Source organism: Protopterus annectens, chromosome 9.part0 (assembly GCF_019279795.1).
Source record: "Protopterus annectens isolate FY-2018-M chromosome 9.part0, PAN1.0, whole genome shotgun sequence".
Lineage (NCBI taxonomy): Eukaryota > Metazoa > Chordata > Ceratodontiformes > Protopteridae > Protopterus > Protopterus annectens.
In genome coordinates this window covers 985,406,098-985,422,523 of record NC_056743.1, presented here as the reverse complement: position 1 = coordinate 985,422,523, position 16,426 = coordinate 985,406,098, and the positions used below count along the sequence as shown (strand labels likewise).

General features: G+C 42.9%; 1 protein-coding gene across 1 annotated transcript in view; it reads left to right on the top strand.

Annotated features, from left to right (window-relative positions):
• The window catches only part of PA2G4 (proliferation-associated 2G4), a gene marked incomplete in the record, with an annotated part of 522,843 nt that overhangs the window by 342,128 nt on the left and 164,289 nt on the right, over nt 1-16,426 (top strand). The window contains 1 exon segment of the mRNA XM_044083746.1: nt 2,678-2,731. Coding sequence (XP_043939681.1) covers nt 2,678-2,731 — 54 coding nt within the window.

Below are 16,426 nucleotides of genomic sequence, written 5' to 3'. Positions count from 1 at the left end.
CATACCCTGGACCCCCACTCAGTTTGGGTTTGTAAAAGGTAGATGTCTTCTAAAGTGGGTTGACTACTTTGAAGCAGTCACTAGAGCCGTAGACAAGGGCAAGCTAGTGCACACAGCCTATCTTGACCTCGCCAAGGCTTTTGATACCATCCCTCACTTTGGAATTATCGATAAACTCACTAAACTGGGCATAAATCCCTGTGTCAAGATGGGTGGCCAACTGGCTCTCTTGACAGACCCCACACAGTAAAAGTAGCTAACTCAAAGTCCTACTTCAGACCAGTGACGAAGTACCACATGGTTCTGTCCTCTGTCTTCTGTTCAGCATCTACTTCTCGGAAGTGCAGGCCAATAAGTGTCTTTCGCTAACAAAATTCACAGATGACTGCAAACTGGGAGACATAATAGAATCACCTAATGATGTAGACATTCTACAAAAGGGCCTCACAGAGACAGATGCTTGGTGTCAAAGTCATGGCCTCAAGCTCACTGCCAAGAAGTGCATTGTCATCCCCTTTAGGAAAAACTCTGTACCTATTTATTACCACATAGGCGGTAGCTCACTAACCACTGAGAATGATGAGACCTCGGGACACAGGTGGACAGTAGTCTCTCCTTTGTTAACCACATCGCCACAATAGTTAGGAAATCTTTCTGCGTGGCACACCTCATTACAAAAGGGTTCTCCTCTAGAAAAAAAGGTCATTGTTCCTCTCTCATCAGACCCATTATAGAGTACAATGCTCCATTTGGCATGCATCTCACAAGGCACCTACAACAATTGGAAAGGCCACAGAAATACCTCACAACAGATGCCATATGCAGACAGTCTCATAAAACTCCAGCTCTATTCCGTCGCATATCGCCTACTTGGAGGCTATCTCTGGCTAACATACAAGTTATGTCAAACCTGCACTTAAAGAAATCCCAGTCTCTCCGAACCACATGCCCCAGGGACCTAAACCTCGTCACCACAATAAACAGAACATGCTGGAGGGATAGATTCTTGTCCCAGAGATTTCCCATATTCTTGAACAAACTACCATTCATGTCAAGCAAAGCTCCTCGTCTCTCTAAGAAAAATCTTGACGACTGGATGGGAAATATCAAATTCACCCCGGGAATCACATCTGCAGCACTGCCTGACATGGGCACTGGAAAATAATTTTCTTGGGCAGCGAAAGCCAGGGAACCTTTTTGGCTAGGCTTATGTAGGCCCCAGGGCCGATAGCCTCTTACCTACCTATGAAGTTAGACCAGCAGGCCATTTTCAGCTTCCCTTTTAAAGTCTGCATTTTCTGAAAATGTACTAAAATGTTTTAAACACAAATATTAGTACTAAACAGTATATAAATTAATGAAATCAAAACTTGACCAAAGATCATACACTATGGCAGCAGAGACTTAATTTAAAGCTGTAATGGAGTTGTATCAAGCACAGGGTCGAGGCTTGGTTCAGAAGTATCTGACTTTCCTTTCATGGTGTGCCGTTAAACTTTAACAGTTGTGGGATGAGCTTCTAAATGTCAGTGGTAGGATGTTGTAGGATTGTGATTGTAGAGAGAAAAGGAATCCACAGTTGTGTTTAATGTGTGAGAAAAGCTTTAGTTTTGCAAACAGGCCTAGTGTGTGCCTGCCCTGTGAATTCAGGAGTTTGTAATTAGGGGTCTGGGTAATAGCATGGCTTGTTGAATGCTAGTGAGCATTTGACTTTATTCAGAGTAAAGCAGTGATGCTTCTTTGTAATTTGCAGATTATTTTTGCTATTTACACTGTTTGTCATTTGTTGAGAACACACTGATGTAACCTGCAAGGCATATTCTAAGGTAAGAAGCAGCCCATTGTAGTAAAGTGAAACTCTGGCTTCTCTGTGCTGTAAATGAGACAATTTGTAACAGCTGCTTCAGAAGTGTAGTAACTAAACCACTTTTTTCATCACTGGAGCATGACAAACAATGGTCAGGACAGGTGAAAATATTGGCCATGCATGTCAGTACAGGGAACCACCTTGTTGGGAGAGATGCTGCAAAGATATTGCCAAGACTTTTAGGTTCCTTGCCAGAAATACTGGCAAAACCATTGGTGTACTTGTTCACTGTTGAAGTGCAAGACCTGATGCTGAGAGGTCTAGATGGCTGGTCAGATCCAAGTCAGAGTATATTAACGTTGTAGTGTCATGTTTAAAGTATTCCCGCATGCACACACTTGCTGTTTATGTATGTAACTTTGAGATCACTGCATCTCAGAATATGGGGAACACTCAGAGGCAGTAGTTTTGGAATTAGTATAAATATATATTCCTCCAAATTTTTGTAGTCCTGTTCCCTGGCTCATATTTATAGCCCTCACACTTTCAGTAGACACATGATGACTTAAGTTTTACTGATTGTGTCTGTACAATGATCAAACAGGTAAGTACCCTCCTACAGTAAAAAGGTGACACTGGGGATGTTGACCATCCGTCAGTTTTTACTTAAGATTCTACTGAACCTGTCCTTGTGAACTTGTAATCTATGCCACTTCCTCATCATAACTGACAAATGCTGAGTTGTTTCTGTGGTATAAAGGTGAGTTTATTTTTTTACTTACGTGAATATCTGAATAATAGATATTAAATAAATTATAAAAAGTTAACATGTCTTGTGGTTATTTTTTCCTTTTCTGTAACTTTTTACAGGCATTACTGCAAAGCTCTGCAAGCAGAAAGACACAGAAAAAGAAGAAAAAGAAGGTATGTTCTCTGCAATCCGATTTGATTCTACGGGAAAATAGTAGACAGTCTGCCATGATTTTACATGATCATAGGACCATCCACAGTTGCTGAGAAAATGGAAGGTGCTTGTGTGCGGGTGTAGTCATTTTTATACAAACAAGGCATTTTTGTAATAAAAAGAGAATACAAATGAAACTACATAGAGCATGCCAGCTCATGTATTTGTAAGAGTATGTTTAGAAAAGATGCCCCTCCACCTTGTGTCGTAAACTGAAGCATAGAAACATGAATGGTGGGTGGTAGGAGAAAGGACTGTCCCACCTTTTTTCCTTTTTTTTTTTTTTTACTTGCCTAACGCTGCATTGCAGAGCTTTGGCAAGTTTTATATTTGCTTGGAACGTTATGAAAAGACAAACATAAGTAATATTTGACACACTGAGATTGGATTTCAGAAATATCATGTACATATACTTGTGTTTGCCACCTTCCATGAGGCTAGTCCCTTGACATTTGTCATTGTCCATTTGTTGTGCATCATGTCCTTAGTGTGTCATGGTGTTCCTGTCAGTAGAGGTTTGACCATGGGTAATGTGTTGGCCTCTGTGAACGTTAAAATTGTTCTGCATTTTGATCAGGATTCACGCTGTTGTCCTCTCTTCACATTATATTTACAAGCTGGTCTTCCTAAAGGTCTCCAGTTCCGTAGGACATTGTCCAATCTTTACATTTTTGTTTGAAACTTTCTGCACAAAGCTATTCCGTCCATTTCTGAGGTTTAATGTGGTAACAAAGTGACACCTGTTCCTTGTCTTTAGAATGCTAGCTTCCAGTAAAGGCAAAAATCACCAATGCTCTTATTTTGTTTTCATTATGGGTACAGGAGGAGTATATTGTATTCATAAGATTCCGTACTGCAGCACAAGTTAGAAAACTTTGGGATTAGCTGCAGGCAGAAATCAGTCATACGGCTTAACTTCAAATTTTTGGATACCCTCAGTGTGTCACTAGTCATTTCCACACACTGAGAACATCATACTTAATAGAAAAAGGATATCAGCCCATGCCAGTTTGAGCACCAGTTTACTGTTCAGTGTGACTTGTCTCTTCATTCAGCAAGGTGTCTTTGAGAGTACTGGTCTGCAAGTATCCAGATTTGTATTTTTTTTTCCTTTGCAGGAGAGTTTGCCCTAGAAATGAATCGGTCTCCTTCAGGATTTTCTTGAGACAAGAGCCATCAGGTGTCATCGTGTAAACATTGCTTTTTAGTAAGAAATTTTTACTTCGTGGAGCTTATAATCTCACTACTTTCCTTGAGCATAAAAAGTATTCTGGTTTTAGGCCAATGGATATCGGGCACTTATCCAAATCACTGAAGGAAATTTCTTTTGGGGAAGGGCATAAAATGATGCACAGTAGAAAATTGCTTCAAGCTAAGAATCTAGTTACGAATAATTTTATGGGCAAAGAATGTGGGGCCTTAGTGACCCTGCCAGTCCTATGAGAGGGCCTGAAGGCACTGGCCCCAGTGAGGTGGTAAGGATTGTTTTTGTCCCCCCAAAGGCATCTGTTTTTTTGTGCTTGTGTGTGTGGTGCTGCCCCTTTAGAGGGAGACACTGAGATACCAGTCATGCAGATAAGGCAGACCTCATTAGCAATGCTGGCTGTGTCACAGCAGATTCCCAGTCATTTGTAGAGGGCATTCCGGCTTTCACTACAATATTTCAGTACCCTGAATAAGGAAGCGACTATTGTATTAATTTATAAAATGATCAAGATGGCAGAGTCTTCAGCCTTTAAACCCTGTTGGATAGACCTGTCACAGGCAACACCCTTCCTGGCCCCAGTCATCTGTGGCTATGAGTGATTTGTGGCAGAGACTGCACATTTTTGCAACTCCTCCTGGGGACTTCTCAAATTCAGGAATGCATGTCACTTCTGGAGAGGGCTTTTCTTGATTGGCTATCTATCTTTGACATCCAGGAAGAACTTGCCTGATTTTGTCAGATTTGTTCTGCTGGTTATTACACTACAAGGAAGAGTCCTCCTTTTCGAATTTTCTCTGAGGATGTCTGCTTTGGAAAGACCCTTAACTTGAGGGAAGATTCTTACCCCAAAAGTACTGTCTGGCAAAGTGGCCCATTTTTAGTGACCTCTGTGTGCTGCAGGCATTAGATTGCTAGTGAGTTGGTGCTTCATCAAACACTTGCTTTGTACTCCCATAATGCTGCTAGGCTTCTGTCTCTGTGGTTCTTCTGACAAAAAATGATTTCTTCAGAGCAGTATCACTATTACTCTGCATGTTATTTTAGCTCTTGAATGTTCACTTCTGTGATGCCAGATTTAAGAAACAAAAGAACTGATGGGGGGTTATGTTGTTGGTACATGATTCCTTTTAAGTAGTACTTTAGAAAGCAAAAGGTGAAGATTAAGTTCTGTGTGGAGAAACCCCTCTCCTTGGGGAGATTGTCAATTTTATTATTGCATATAGGAGTCCAAACATGAACAATCCAGCATTACTACTTCTTCCAAATATTGGAGAAAAAGCTGAAATACCAACAAATACTTTTGGGGACTTAAATTAAGCTCATGTAAACTAAGATGTCTGCTTTTCATGTAATTATTTTGAATCCTGTTTTTTAATGTAGTGAATATTAGCAACGTTGAGCATCTGGTAGATTTACACACAAAGAAGTCCACTACCCTTGATTTAGTTTTAACCAATGTTGAAAGTATTATAAATGTTAATGTTACAGATCCACTTGGAAGTTCTGATTTTGATAGTATTGTGTTTTTGATGGTGTATCATCCTTGACCATAAGGGATATATTGTGATCTGGATAAGGTTGGACGGAACAAACTTAGTAGATGTTTTCTGCAGTATCCACTGATGAAAATGGAGGGAAATAGAGGATAATTTGTAGTAAACATCTAAAGAATACTGAAGAAAATCAAAGGTGGTTAAAAAAAGAAATCTGGTGGGACCAGCGTCTAACTAGATTATAGATGAAGAAAAGGCATGCATATTGTAAATTTTAAAATTGATGGAACTAGTTACTAAAGATCTACAAAGGGCATTGCATGCAAAGTAGTAATAAGAAAACTTGTGTATAGAGGATAGTAAGAATTCAATTAAAAAAATCGCATTCATCTAGTAGATTGGTTGGTAAAGGCATGTTATGGATAAACAAGTAGCTCACATTTTTAATGGTTATTTTACTTGAGTGTCTGCTGTGACTAGTAATTGCACTTAGTATTGTGCTTTTAATAACGTGGTGTATTGTCACTCTGACTTATTTTGCACAACCCCATAATGGCATATAAAGCTGTAGTTAACCTTCACAGATTTAGCATAAATTCTTTGTTTTGCTCTACACTGAAAATTAAATATTTTTGATATTGTGACATTGACTCAGGGAAACCATGAAAGGCATCCATACATTTTAATGGAAGCGTGCTGCACAGGGCAGAAACACATCCATTAAAGTCTGGGGAAAGGTCCCTGTAATGTCACAGAGGGAAACGCTAAATTTATTTAGGCTGTGATTTCAATGAAAAGTTTACAAAGCTTTTATTAAAACAGACCACATAAAGGACTTGGTCAGGATGGATCATGACGTTTGACCTACTGGATGCCGCAAATACACACTGTTCCTGAGCATACTTGGGGAAAATGTTTAACACTTCTGAGGAAAGTAAAATTCCATGACATCTGATAAATACTCTGCCCAATTTTAGTATCATTTCAAAGTATAGCAACTCTACTAATGTACATGTTTAACATGCTGAAGAATGGAACAGTTCATCAAGATTAGAAAAATCCTATATTGTCCCAATCTGTAAAGTAAACAAACCATTTGGTTCATGATAGGAACATGTTTTGAGAGCTGTAACTTGCTGTACCATGAGAAACATAACATTTGTGATCCTAAGTTTGACCTTGCACAACATGGTTTTGTGAAGGGAAAATCCAGCATGACTTGTCAAATTAAATTTTGAGAGGATTTCAGCTTTACTGGTTTAGTTGTATCTTGATGTAAAAAGTGTCTGACACTTTGCAGTATGAATACATTGTTGTACGTATGCAGAGACCGTGAGGTAAAGTCAGTACATTACACTAATAAATGTCTGATCATAAACCATATGTAAAACTTGGTTAAACAATATCATGGATAAGTACTAGTAGGAGAACACCCCAGGGTTCAGTCTTGAGACCATTGGTATATTCACTGTTTTTTTAGCCAAGATTTCCTTTGCTCTCCAAGTTTGGACATGCAGTCATGCTGACGATTGCAAAATGGGAGCAGAGAAGAAATCGGTCTGACGCTGAAGAATGAAATGCTTAATTAAAAGGTATAATATTGGGTAGACAAAAATTACCCCATCAAAAATTAAGGCGGTACTGAAAGGGATAATTAGTAACATCCAACTCATTGAGTAGTGAAGTTTGAAATAATAAAGCATATCAAAGTTTAGGGGAACGTGTAGGATCAGAACCTTTAAGTCACATGGTCAGGATACAAAGGTAAAAATTCTGTTTGATTGGCCATATTAATAGTGTATCAACTTGAGACTCAGAAATTTTTTAAAAGCATTTGTATCCATAATTAGACCTGCTGTCTAGAGTGTAACTTAAGGTCCATTGGCTTTTCAGTCCCCTACAACATGTGGGTTATCAGATCAAAGGCCGGCACTTCAGAATCTTCAGCTCAGCTCCACCTTCTCAGTCAAGTTTATTACTTCGTTGGCCACTTGCTTACGTAGTCCTTAGTTGTCTCTGCCTGATGGCCACTGCTTTCTGCCTTGATGTTCTTCGTGTTTCACTGTTGCAGTCATTACACTTGGGTTATCCTGCTGGCAGGCTACCCTCAGTCGGCCTGAATTCCAAAGTCTAGGTCCGGCGTCGGTTGCTGTCGCCTCTTCCTGACGTCAGTGCGCCAGGGGGTATAAAAGATGCAACCAACGCCATTTTCTTCAGTCTTTCTTGCCGCACGGTGCCCGAAGCTGAAGCAGTTCGCAAGTGCCGGTCAGCCGATTCCTGAGATTTTCGTGTTCGAATTTCAGATCTGAAGTCTTCATTAAAAGCTAAGTACCTCGTTGGGGACAACTTTTTTTCTTGCTCCAGACCAATGTCAGAAAAAGTTAATAATTTTGTGGGAAGCAAATACCTCATAAGGGTTTTCATTCTTACTGTATTCCTTGCCTAGGCTCTGACCACGACATTGCTTGTCTGTTTATTGCTAGATTTAACCAGTGCACAATAAAGCGCCGGTATGATTTTGCATTTCACTATTTTGGCAGAATATTTAATTACACGATGCCGTCGGATAGACAACTGACTACCGCAGTTCCCAAGAAACGCAAAGAAAAAGAAAAGTACAGGCATCTGAGGTCTAAAACAGACGACGAGGCTTCTTCTAAGCTAGTTACCGGTTCGCCGGCTCTCGGTGAGGTGCTTTCGCAGCCCCTGACGCCCGCTACTTTGGACCCACAGGCCGCTGTAGACTCCCACGTGGAGTCGCCTAGGCAGCTGGAAGCTCAAGGTATTGGACCTCAGATGGGTCCAGAGCCTCTGAGCAGGCATCTGCTTCTGAGGGTGTCTTCAGACCTACTCAGTTGTACATTAAAACGACTCCAGCTACAAAGGCAAAGACTAAAGCATCTTTAAAGACAAAGAAACAAGTGCAGCAGCCTCATGGTCAGGCCTCCATGCCCAAAAAACAGATGCTCAAAATGGCCGAAGACTTAATTACTTTGATCAGGGGTTCCCATCCCCCTCCTGATAAGAGGCCTAGGCAAGAGACAGAATATGAATCTTCATATCAGGTTTCCATTTCTTCAGATTCCTCTTCTGATCAGGAATGCTCTCTTCCTCCCTATGAGGATTCTGATGCTGAAGAATTTATCCCTTCAGCCTCTCCTCCTGAGGATTACTCTTTTGTGGAAACCTTGCATACCATGAGGGACCATTTCCACTGGGAGAGCCAAGATTATTCTGAATCTAAGAAAAGGCTCAGGGACTTCCTTTTACTTCCACAACACAGGCCCCTAGCTATTCCGCCAGTGTTAGACATTGTAGATGTATTTTCAGAGTCCAGTCTGACCCCTGACTCCTTATCTCCAGCTCCTGTTAAGCCGGACAGGTACTACAGGGTGCCTGACTCATAAATTCCTTTTCAAAAACCCTGCTGCTGACCCAGAAACTATTTCTCAGGGTCCCAAAGGGGGTCAAGGCATCCACTGCAAAAAACCCTACCCCCTCCGACAGGGATTCTAGGGCATTGGACAGATGGGGAAAGAAGATTTACACCTCTGCTTCCTTGGCTATAAGGGCTTTAAATTATTAGTTTCATATGCTCAAATATCAACAATATTTTATGTCACTGCTTAAACAGAAAATGTTAAATTCTGAAGGTGCAGAAAACAAAGAAATGCAGGATTTATTGCATGCAGCTGAGCAAGTTGGAAAGCATACTTTGCAATGTGGTTTTGATTCTTTGGAGGCCTCCTGCAGGGCCGCTGTCACGGGTTCTGTCGTCAGGAGGCATGCTTGGTTAAAGGAACAAAATTTACCAGATCATGTTAAAGCAAAATTATTAGATGCTTCATTACAGCATGATAGTTTGGTGTTAAAGAAAATGGAGGACAAAGCTAAATCTATGCAAACAGTCAAGGATTTCTTACAGGTATAGCCTCCAAGATTTGGCAGACACTGGCCTACAAAGAATTGGTCCTTTCCAGTGTCAGACCGCAAAGGGGCAGATACAGACGCCCAAGAGGCAGATCCCCAGCCCCAAGGTTCATACAGGTCTAAACAGTGGGGTGATTCTACCTCCAAAAAGTGGAGAAGACAAATCACAGCCTTACAGGAAACAGTCCCAATGACTTCTCCCTGCCTGCGCCAAGCACTTATCTTCTGGCAGCACCTTTAGGGGGGAAACTAGCACTTTTTTTCTCAAAATTGGCACATAACCCAGGACAAATGGGTCTTAGACAGTGTCACAGGGCTACAAGTTTCACTTTCATACCCTGCTAAGGGCAAACGGTTGCACAGACCTGCCAAAAAACCAATGGGCAGAGGCACAAAAGCAAGTCTTATCCCTCATAGACATGAGGACCATTCAAGAAGTACCAGAACAAGAGCAGGGACAAGGATTGTATTCAAGACTGTTCTTGGTACCCAGAAAGGGCAAAGCCTGGAGACGAATACTGGACCTAGCTATTCTAAACACATCTGCATATACCAAAATTCAAGATGTTGACCTTACAGCAGCTTCTGCCCATGCTGGGCAAGAAGGCTTGGCTTGTGACCTTAGACCTAAAAGAGGCATACCTGCATGTCCCAATCAGACAAACATGCAGAAGATACATCGGATTCAAAGCTGGCTCCATTCACTACCAATTCTCTGCACTTTGGCTTATCTACTGCGTCCAGGGTCTTCACAAAGTGCCTGGCACCAGTAATTGCGTTCTGCAGACAGAGGAATACAAATATATCCTTACTTGGACGATTGCCTCATACAAGCAGAGAACAAGGACATTCTACTACAGCATCTGGCGTTTGTAAAAAGATTACTACCATGCCTAGGGTACACAGTCAACGAACAGAAATCAAAACTAGTACCCTCTCAAGAGATAATATTCCTGGGTGCAAGCTTAAATACAACTGCCCAGATGGCTTATCTCACGCCAGACAAAGGCAACTGACTACCTATTTCAAATTGTTGGCAACAAAGGCCCAGTTATCTGCAAGAAAAATTCTGCAGGCTTTGGGCTTCATGGCATCCTGCATTCTACTAATTCCATATGCAAGACTGCATATGAGGAAACTTCAATGATACCTAAAAAGTGTTTGGACTCCGCATTGCCACAGCTTGGAAACAATATTTACTCTCATTCCCTGCCTACAATAGGAGTTTCGATGGGCGAAGGCCTGCCACCAGAACAAGGGACAGCCATTCACCTAACCCCCAGCCAGGCAGACATTGACAACGGATGCATCAGATTATGCCTGGGGGGCCCACATGGCAGGAAGATGTATTCAAGGCACATGGTCTGCCAACCAAATGCATCTACATATCAATCAAAAAGAGATGCTAGCTGTTCAGAATGCCCTGACAGCCTTCAAGGACCTACTTCATCCAGGACAACTACTGATAGACAGACAATACCACGGTCATGTGGTATATAAACAAGCAGGGAGGCACTCATTCTTATCCCCTCTGCAGACTAGCCATGACTTTGTGGGACACGATATTGACTTACCAAGTACATCTGCAGGCACAATTCCTGCCAGGAAAGAAAAATACTCTGCCAGGCGAACCTAAGCACAAACCTCATAGATCCCCACGAGTGGAAATTGGATCCACAGGTCTTCGACATAACAAGGAAATGGGGATGCCCGGACATAGACCTATTTGCCTCTCCTCACAACTGCCAACTAAAGAGATTCTGCACAAGGACTCATCACCGACAAGCATGGAAAGTGGATGCCCTATCTTTCAGCTGGAAAAACTTAACAGTATATGCCTTTCCTCCACTGCCCTTCCTCCCCAAGGTACTCCTAAAGGTCAGACAAGAGAAGCCAATCCTAAGGAACTTGTCTCAATGCCCAGCCTGGACCTTACCTCAAATACCTCACCTACTGTCCCAACAAAACAATCGGATCCTGCACAGCCAATTCAAGACCTTCAATCTGGCAGCATGGCGGATAATATAGTCATACAAAACGCACCTCTCACTAAAGCGGTGATGGATGTAATTTTGGAGGCCAAGAGGCCTAGTACTAGAAAATCTTATGCTGGAAAATGGAAGAGATTCTGTGCCTGGAACCAGGCACAAGGAATTGACACAGCAGTACCAAATATTCCTCAGATTTTGCAATACCTAACTGAGAGGCTGGATAAAGGCCTATCTTTTTCATCAATTTCATGCCTCTGCCATTTCGGCTCATTACAATACAGAGCCACCAATCTTTTCTCATCCTTTATGGCAATACCTCAGAGGAGCCAAAAACTTAAGGCCTCCAAGGAGATCATCAGTACAAGCATGGGACCTCAATTATGTTTTGGAAAAATTCACCCTGCCCCCTTTTGAGCCAGCCGCTACAGCTGATATAAAGTTTGTATCTTGGAAAACAGCTCTGCTCCTAGCAATAACCTCTGCAAGAAGAGTCTCAGAGCTACAGGCCTTCATGGCTGTGGAACCCTTTATCATTTTTTTATCCAGACAGCGTTTCTCTGAGGACAAACCCGACATTTATGCCTAAGGTAGTATCCAGTTTGGCCCTTAACCAAACTATTCATTTGCCTACCTTTTATCCAAACCCACAGAATAAGGGGGAGAGAATTCTGCATTCTTTGGACATACATAGACAGATATACTTCTACTTGAACAGAACCAAAGCTTTCAGAAAGACTGAGCAACTACTAGTGGCATATGCTGCAGGATCACAAAGAAAGGCTATCTCAAAGCAGACCATTTCAAAGTGGATAGGCCACTGCATTCGTTTCTGCTATTCAGAACATGGCAAACCAGTGCCTAAGGGCATTAGGCCAGATTCAACCAGAGCAGCAGCCACTTCAGCAGCCTTCCTTAAGGGAGTACCAACCAAAGACATTTTAGAGGCTGCTGCCTGGAGTTCAGTGCACACCTTTACAAAGCACTATCATTTACCACTCTACGCTAAATCCAGGGCAGGCTTTGCCACTGCAGTTCTGCAGGGCCTCATAGCCGCTGCTAATGCTACTTAGCTCCAGCCTCCCAACCATAGCTTTGGGATTCAACCCTAGTGTAATGACTGAAACAGTGAAACACGAAGAACATAGTACAGTTGTGTACACTTGCCATAAATGTAGATGTTAGAGTGTATTCACTGTTGCAGTCCAGGTTACCCACCCACCATCCCCCATCTCTTTGCTGGAACTTATCTGCACTTTTCTAAATCTATACAACATATGTGGTGTATTTGCTTGTAGATGATGGTATAATATATTTTGGTGCATGCATTTTGGGGGCACCTGACATCTGGGGCAAGAAAAACTGAAGAAAATGGCGTCAACTGCATCTTTTATACCCCTGGCGCACTGACGTCAGGGAAGAGGCGACAGCAGTCGATGCCGGACCTAGACTTTGGAATTCAAGCCAACTGAGGGTAGCCTGCCAGCAGGATAACCCAAGTGTAATGACTGCAACAGTGAATACACTCGAACTTCTACATTTATGGTAAATGTACACAACTGTACTTTCTCTGCACTTCCCTTTGGCTTATCCACTGCGCCCAGAGTATTAGTGTTTGGCTCCGGCCATTGCATACTGCAGGCAGAGAAATATCTAAATTTACCCATACTCTGACGACTGGCTGATTCAGGCAGTCGGGAATTGCTGTTGCAGCACCTGACATTTGTGAAAAACCTTCTCACTTCCCTGGAGTACACCATCAATAAAAAGAAATCAAAACTGGTACCCAGTCAAAATTTGGCTTTCCTGGGAGCAAGCTTGGACACAACATCCCTGATGGCATTCCTCACTTCAGAAAACAAGTTTATCTGACAGCCTACTTCAAATGGCCACGAGCCCAGTTATCTGGAAGAAAAATTCTACCAGCTCTGGGGTTCATTTCTTCATGTATAATGCTACTTCGTATGCAAGACTGCATATGCGGAAACTTCAATGGTACTTTAAGTCTTTGGTGCCAACATTCTCAGGACCTGTCAACAGTCATTCCTATCATACCCTGTCTAAGGACAGAGGCCCTTTGGTGGGCAGACACATGCAACCACAACAGGGGACTGCCCTTTATTCAACCCATGCCACCCAGACCTTGACCACAGATGCTTCAGACTATGCCTGGGGGCCGGGCTACTGGAGCCCAAGTCAAATTCTTCTGCACATCAACCAAAAAGAGATGCTAGTGGTGCAGCACACTCTTAACAGCCTCTCTCCAGGACATCTGGTAAAAGCAGACAACACCACAGTTATATGTTACATCAACAAGCAGGGGGGCACTTATTCGTACCCACTCTTCAGGCTAGCCATGGTCCTGTGGAACACGGCCTTGAACATGCAGGTCCAGTGCAAGCTCAATCCCTGCCAGGCAAACAGCACTCTGACAGACTACTTAAGCAGAAATCTCCTAGACCCACATGATTGGCAACTAGAGCCCAGCACATTCAACCTTCTGATTAAGAAATGGGGGACCCAAGAGGGTGGATATCTTTGCCTCCCCCTGCAATCACCAGCTCAACAAATTCTGCACCAGGACACCACAGCAGGGCCTGGAAAGTGGATGCCCTATCCTTCCAGTGGGTAAACCTCTCAATTTATGCCTTCCCCCTCTGCCCCTTCTCTCAAGTATTTCTCAAGATAAGACAGGACAGACCAAGGACATTTCTGATTGCCCCGGACCGGCCACGCCAACACTGGTACCGACTCCTGCACAGCCAGTCACTGTTGCCAGTCACTGTTGCCACCCTGGCACCTACACCAGAACCCAACTCTGCTCTCTCAGCAGGGGGGGACAGAGCTTGTATCCGCAACTGCAAATCCTAAGTCTTGCAGCCTGGCTTATTCCTTGAATTCTTCCCCAGTAACCAGCCTAAGCAAGCAGGTGCTGGACGTCATCCTTGAAGCCAGAAGACCCAGTACAATGAATTCCTATGCTGACAAGTGGAAAAGGTACTTGCTCCTGGGTTCAGTCCAAAGGGGAGTACACAACTCTGCCCTCCCTGCCTCTAATCCTGGATTACGTAGCAGATCTACTCCACAGAGGCCTATCCTTCTCCATTAAGAAACATGCTTCTGCCATTTCGGCTCATTACAGCACTGAGCCACCTCTTTTCTCTCACCCTCATCAACAATTCCTGAGAGGGCTAACAACTTAAGGCCCCCAAGGAGAGCACCCACTCCTGCTTGGGACATTAACTTTGTACTACCTCCTTTTGAGCTTGCAGCATCAGCAGAGTTAAAATTCCTCTCTTGGAAAACAGCCTTGCTTCTGGCCATCACTTCAGCTAGAAGAGTGTCTGAGCTACAAGCACTTATGGCTGTGGGACCCTTCATTATTTTCTATGCTGACAGGGTTTCCGTTAGGACTAACCCTAGCTATATTTCTAAAGTGGTGTCCAGTGTGGCTCTAAACCAATCTATCCATTTGCCGACTTTCTTCCCTAGTCCTCAAAATAGAGGAAAGGATCCTGTACACCTTGGATGTGCACAGACAGCTCAGATTCTACCTTGATAGGACTAAGCCCTTCAGGAGATCTGACCAGTTACTAGTCAGCTTTGCGCCAGGGGTAGAGGACAAGGCCATTTCAAAGCAAACTGTTTCCAAATGGATAACGCACTGCATCCATTTCTGCTACAAGCACCATGGGAAACCAAACCCTCAGGTGGTCAGAACACATTCCACTAGAGCAACTTCTACCTCTACAGCATTCCTCAGGGGTGTCTCTACCAGAGACATCCTGGAAGCTTCTACCTGGAGTTCTGTACACAACCTTCACCAAACATTACCACCTGCCCATCTTTTCCATATCCAGGGCTGGTTTTGCAGCTGCTGTCCTGCAGGGCATTTAAGCCAGCCCCAATTTTTCTTGACTGCCTCCACCCTTTTTCAGCATTGGGAATCAACCCAAGTGTGATGACTGCAACAGTGAAATGCGAAGAACATAGTACGGTTGTGTATACTTACCATAAATGTAGATGTTCGAGTGTATTCACTGTTGCAGTCCTGGTTTCTCTCCCTCCAGCCCCCTTGTCTTCCCCATCTCTCTCCTCTATTTGTCTTTTACTCCCCCCTTTCCTGGGGTATTGCTACTGGTATTTACTTCTTACTTGTGGCTTTTTCCCCACCATAACTTAGCTCCCTGTTTGGGGGGTTCCTGACATTTAGGGCAAGAAAAACTGATGTAATGGCGTTGGCTGTCTGTTTTTATACCCCTGATGACCTGATACTAGTCCTGGAGTGACAGCAACTGACGTAGAAATACTAAGTCTCTGGTATTCGGGCCGACTGAGGGCTACCTGCAAGCAGATAACCCAAGTGTGATGACTGCAACAGTGAATACACACAAACATCTACATTTATGGTAAGTGTACACAACTGTACTTTTCCTTTCCCTTTGGTTCCAGTAACCCAGTACAGTATTCTGTCCGAGCTGACACTTGCTAGTGTAATGGCATTACAGCTGGTACTTGTGCACTGTACTCAGATGTCTGGGAAATAAATCCATATTGATGTTGAAACAGGCATAGAGCTTGGTGCCAACAAGATCGTCTGCAGTAGAATAGGTCCTTCTGCAGTCTTTTTTTTAAAGGACTCCGTGGCTTCAGGTACTCAAACTACTTGAGATCCCCTTATCATCCAAGTTAGACCATCCCTAAAAACTCCCTGTAAAATGAATTTCAAATTTATGCACATTTCTTTTTTTTCTTAAACAAGAAACATCTGTATTCAATTATGTAAATGAAAATAAACCATACAGCCATAATGTTAGTTGCGAACATTGTACAGTACAAACCATGACATAAAGATTAGTTGTGTAAAATCTTAATGTTAGATGTCTTTTTCTCTGTTGCAGTATTCTTTACATGAAGGAGATTGCCTGCCAAGTGACCCAACATCGGCCAATATACAGAAGTTTTTAGTGCCTAGGGAGTGTGGTACATAGCACGTAGACTGCTGACAGATGTAGGTCATAAACGCGACCTATGCAC